Here is a 6,000-nt window from a genome sequence, read left to right as displayed (position 1 = left end):
CAAAATACGAATACATGGTATTCTCGTATTATATTAGGATGTCATATCAATTATAATTATGCTTATAACATAAGTAATTTTAATCACATGATATGTTGTAATGGGATGAAAGTACCACGTCATCGAGCATCTAATAATTTTTTTGTGATCTATGAGTATACTTTATCTATATATATATATATATATGTTTGAGGAGACTCATGATGAACAAGCCAATAGCAACAAAGGAAATTTCCCAGGTATTAGTGCGAGTGTCAGATTAATCAGACAAAACCAATGAATTCTTCAAACTCTACACATTTGGCATCTTTTGGGATTGCACCACATACTTGATTCTCTACTTTTCTTTTTCTTTTAAGTTATTATTGACAAGGATACTCAGAAGTTATTTCTGTTGTTCTTTCAACTTATTTTTCCATTGTGATGTTTAAATAAGCTATTATCCTTATAAGATCACATCACACAACAAATGATTCTATCGAATTGGGTACTGGCAAGGAAATGGGAAAATTAAAGAACCCAATCCGTTATAATGTTGTGATTTTAGGCCTAAATCAATTGAATAGGCCCAATGTTTAAGCCCAACCCTCCTAGAGTCCTACCTTTTTGTTCTCTCTTTGATGTTTAAGCTGATCATGATCACAGATTTTACATGTAACATTAGAATCAATTAACAGAACCGTGATAATTCTTTGACAGAATCCTGCTGGCTGTGATTATGAAGTACGAACATCTTGCTGCGTTACAGTGCAGGTGACTGACTGGCTATGTGTTCTCATGTTTATGTCTCATTTGACTTTAAAGGATCGATGTCCCGTGAATAGCTCTATAAAGATGTGCTGACAAACAGCATAGGAATAAATAAACAAGCATTGGCAAGCTATTGATTTGCCTTAAATCTCAAAAGTTCAAACTCCAATGTCAACCTAGAAAGATAATTATACCATATGGTTGTCTGTTTGAAATGAAAACTTTGGTCGGTAAGAAAGATATCGCATTGTTAAAGAGGTAGTTCCATTCCTGCTGGGCTTGTCACTACTTTCTTGGTCCAACGGTCATTCCTCCCACTCATACTGTCTTTTGTCTCTTGCACTAGGGAAATGATACACACACAACGGTCTCTTTCTTCCACTTTTCAAAGGCAATTTCCGACAACTACTTTTTTGAACCCCCCTCACCCAATCACTTATTACAATACGAATTGTTAAACTCCAATCACTAAAATAAATAAAGCAATGATTTAGAGATAAATAAATAAATCATATGATCTGAGTTGGAAAGCGCACCAAACGACTACAAAACTTGGTCGGAGAGTGACGGTAGTCGCCGGAAAAAATTGGTAGGAAGAGATGGCATGTCGTCACGGAACCTCGGGTGGCGCAGGTAATAGAACCCAGAACCCAACACGAAGACCTTAAACGGCACGGCGTAGAACAGCAGAGAGGCAAATAGGCAGAAAACTGCAAATATTCCAGTAGCCCGCGGATCTCTCCAGCTGAATAAGGCCTCCAGACGCTCCCCTTGTGCCGCCATGTCACCTAGTAGGGTCTGGGCCCTCCCGGCTAGGGCCCGTAATCGGTCGTACCTGATACGAAGAACTTGATCCGAAGATCGCGTGGTTGGGAACCCATCAAATTCTTCGTCCAGCTCATCGAGGCTCACGGATTCCACGTGGGATAGCCTCGGGTCCACGTTCGGTGGCACGCTCTGTCGAAACCTGAATCTCAGGACTATGATCATGAAGGCGTACAAAAATACGGTGGGGAGCAGTAGATACGGGCACAGCACGATGGCCACGAGCAGCACGTGCACCAAAACCGTGGTGGGCACGTGCACCCAGGTGCGAATCCCATCGAGCCAACGTGCCAAAGTCGCGGCACGTGTTAGGCAACCCACGACACGAAACCAATTGGCCTTGCTTCGCCTCACGCTCCACACGTGGTTGTCGGAGTCCAACATGAATTGGACCACTTCTTCACCCAATGCTGGTTCTGATCGAGCGAGCCGAGTCGTGACTATCCGCATAGCCGTATGGCGCAGAATGTTTTGCTGGGCTGGACCCAACGGACGCACGTAATGCATTCGTGGAAGCATTGGGCTGGCGTAGGCTTGGATGAGACTGAGCCACGAGAAACAAGAAAATCTAAGGGCGATCTCGATCTCTCCCATTTTCTTGGCTCCACTTGGCAACAATACAGTGAGGGAGTACGAATTCATGTACACCCGGTTTGTATCGAGCGTCGATAGCCGTACACGTACCTTTCCGATGCGAATATCTTTTCCTGGCTTCCCTGACTCGTTGCGCTTGTACCTTCCGTTATCAAAGACGCCGATGGTCAGCACCGTACAAGGATCGTACACGTCCCAGGTGTATTGCTCGTTCCACCGTGGATTAAACCGGTCGAGGATCGTACGGGTGCGGACCCATTTGGGGCCATACTTGGCTACCACGTATGCATCGGTGGTCCCCGGCACACCATCTTTGCTTTTCACTGGGAGTAAATTGGTGGCCCCACGGATCCCAACCTCGAGTAAGCCAATTGGAGCTTTGGCCAGCCGTTTAGAGGAGGCTCGAACATCGCTGGTCACGTGAGCTGCCTCATCTAGCACGTGATACCCACCTTCTAAACATACTCGCACGTGTATCCTCCCCATGTACGGACGATTCTCACCGCCAGCCAAATTAAACCATCTCGATTTCGGCTCCGTCTGATCGTCGATCCTCCGCTCGATGCTCTGCATGAGTATCTTGACATGGCCCACTGACTGCCCACGAGTCGCGTCCTCGACGCTAACAACAAGAAATGGCTCAAACGGCTCAGCCGCCACAAAAATGAGATCATCTTTCCATGTTGGGTTAGGCGAACTGGATGGGGACAAGCCGACCGATGTCCTGCTTGTCTTAAAAACCTGAGCGCCGAGCTGAGCCTTCACGTAAAGCTCTGGACTCCGAACCTTAGGCTCGGACAGAGAGCCTAGCTGCAAATCCTGGGTTTGGATGACCGTTAGCCTCAGATACCACAGCTTTGGAGACAGGTACGCCTTTGCTCGGGTTTCCGGCATGAATCCGCCCGAATCCGACTGCCAAGCCTCCTGAAACGCCTCGTCGGCCTGAGTTCCGATCCAAACCGCCAGCATAATGTCATTCCCCGGTGACTTCTCCGATTCCAAAGTGTACCACTGCGGAGCTAAAGGACTATCGGGCGGTACTCGCTTTGGCACCTCCTGCAAATCGAACGATACCGTCCCCAAACAGAGGAAGCTCTCTGTGTTCTGATCGTTCTCCTTTTTCTCCTCTTCCCACACGGACACTTCCAGTGAGGTGGAATTCAAGCCCTCTTTATCAAACGCGAACACTTGATCCCAATCCTTATCACTCTGATTCCTGGTTTTGACACTGTGAGTCCCAATCACGAGCTTGGCGTGAACGGATGATCCCGATTCAGGCTTGGCTCGCTTGGCCTTAACGATGCGTACATAGAGGAACGGCATGCGGTCAACGAGGTCGCATGAGCTACGGCTCCGATCGCTGGCCAGAGACGAAAGCTCAAGCTCGTTTACACCGAGATCCGCCCGCTTTGCAGTCTCGGTTTTCTCTTTCAGTTGTTTCGTCTTCTCGTTATGTGTAATGGGAGGGTTCTCCACCAAGTCAGGTGGCGTCGGAACTAGTGACGGAGCTGGAGCCTCCTCGGTTTTCGAGTTATCCGTCGGCGGTGGAGGCTTCTGCTCCTCGTTCTCTTTTGCCTCTTCCTTCGGTTTCTCGTCTACTTTCTTCTCCTCACCTTTCTCGTCCTTGTTCTCTTCCTGCTTCTTTGCATCCTCCTCCACCGGCACTGGAGGTGCCGCGTCCGAGTTTTGCTCAACAGGTGGAACCACTGCTTCTGAAGCGGGCGGGTTTTCGTCAATGTAACAAATCCTAACTCCAATCTCTCCTTTAATCTGTGAAAACACGCTCCGCTTCTCCAGAGGATAGTAGACAAGCGCTTCTGAGCCGGACTGCACAAAAGTGCTTCCGCCAATCTTTACTTTACCAAGAAAATTGCTTCTCTTGCCGTTCTTCTTGTCGTTGTAAAGACTGATCTCCAAGATTTCGGTGGCCATGGAGTCGATGTCGTGGACGACGAACTCGAGCTTCTCGTCCCATTCAGGGTTGAGATCTCTAAACTTGGTCTTGGTTCGGCGCCTTTGGCCGTCAAAGTCGACAATGGCATAAGCGCTGGCAGTTCCTTGGCCGTCTTTGGGCGTTAGATTCTTGGCGTTGCAGACTTGGACGACGAGCTTCCTACCGGAGCTCTCTGCCATGATTTGGATTCAAACTATGAAAAGATCTCCAGATAGAGAGAGAGAGAATGAATGAAGGATGGATATGAACGGGAAGTATGAGAGGAAAATGAAAGCGACTTGATTATGTTTGCGAGTGTGGGAGAGAGAGGGATGGAGTGGGTCTAAAAATGTAGGAGGAACTGGGGGCCAGAGGAGCGCTTTTAAAAGGGAAAGTGGGTGGGAGAGTGGAGAAGTGTACACGTCAGGGATATCGAGTAAAACAATAGTTGCCAACGTGGCGAGATTTTGGGATGTGGAACTATATTTACTTTCATCTCGTCTACTTTCTTCTCCTCACATTTTATCTTTTTATTAAATTTATTTTACAATAAAAATAATTTTATATTCTGACAAATTACATTAAATCACAACAGTTTATGAAATTATTTTTATTTAATCATTTTGTTAATAGAATATTTCCTTTTTTGAAAATGTAGATATAAGACTTTTTAGGCTCGTCTTCTATCTCATTTCATCTCAACTCATTCAATCTTATTTCAATATTCAAATATTACAAACACTTCTAATTTCAACTTTTCAACTTTTTTTATCTAATTATTACAACTTTTTTTAAAATTTTAAACAAAATATAAAAAACATTTCAATTTTTTCAAATCTTAAAATAAAAATTATATTCTAATAATATTTAAACTTTTTCATATTTTTATTAAACTTTTTTTCCTCATTTTCTAAAACTCTATAAAATATCTCAATTTAAACAAATTCACTACTATTCACAAATTATTTTATTACTATTTATAAATTATTTCATCTCATCCAAACCAGTGCAGTATTCAAGTATTGTGCAAGTTTTCTTTTCTTTTTTTTCTTTTTTTTTTTTAAGAAAAACAAATTAGGTTTCGTCGGAAAAAAGGTGATTCTTTTATACTTTTTTACGGTATGGTTTTTTGACAAGAGAAATGAATGTGTTCTTTTCTAAAATCCAACTCCCAAACCAAGTTAAAATTAAAATATATGCTTGTTTTTTAAATACATCGAAAAAGGAATGTTGATATAAATACAAAATTTATTTATCAAGATTTATAGATAATTTTATAAGATATAATGTAAATAGTCTAATTTTTTATATCAAGATTTACATGTACATGGTTTATTAATTGAGTAATATTAGATACAGTTTTAGAGCGTGCAAGTCTCAAGCGAGTAATGATATACACCACACTCTTATCTTATTAGGTAATATGTGTCACATTTATCATCATTGAATGATAAATAATATTCCAATAAAAGATTCTTCAATTATGATAAATATATCACATTTTACATAATAGAATGAAAATAAAACGATAGTATAGTGCATAGAGTTTTTCTTTTTCAAAAAGGGTGCACAGGCATGTACACCTAAGACTTCAAATATCATTTCTCTTATTAATTTAACTTCTCTAATTTCATGTATATAGCTTATCAAACTAACTAACGTAAACGACATAATCTCAACATGATTAATTAGCTAATTAATAATCCTAACTAATATACAAAGGTATAAGATATGGAAAAAAAAATTAATTAAAAACTTAAGATTTCATTAAACCGACATCGTTTGAACTTGACTTGATCATAGCCAAACGTATGCCTACAAACTTTTCACCACATTTTCTTTTTCTCAGTAACTTTTGATTATTTATATTTATTAATTTAAACTAATTACAGCAGATC

The 6,000-nt window shown here is 41.7% G+C and overlaps 1 protein-coding gene across 1 annotated transcript; it reads right to left on the bottom strand.

Annotated features, from left to right (window-relative positions):
* Nucleotides 1-439: 439 nt before the first annotated feature.
* On the bottom strand, nucleotides 440-4,452 carry LOC121251619 (FT-interacting protein 7). The gene has a single exon (XM_041150904.1). It carries the CDS (start codon nucleotides 4,300-4,302, stop codon nucleotides 1,294-1,296), a length of 3,009 nt encoding a protein of 1,002 aa, XP_041006838.1. The 5' UTR covers nucleotides 4,303-4,452; the 3' UTR covers nucleotides 440-1,293.
* Nucleotides 4,453-6,000: the final 1,548 nt, after the last annotated feature.

This window comes from Juglans microcarpa x Juglans regia, chromosome 2S (genome assembly GCF_004785595.1).
Source record: "Juglans microcarpa x Juglans regia isolate MS1-56 chromosome 2S, Jm3101_v1.0, whole genome shotgun sequence".
Lineage (NCBI taxonomy): Eukaryota > Viridiplantae > Streptophyta > Magnoliopsida > Fagales > Juglandaceae > Juglans > Juglans microcarpa x Juglans regia.
This window is presented reverse-complemented; position numbering and strand designations above follow the sequence as displayed.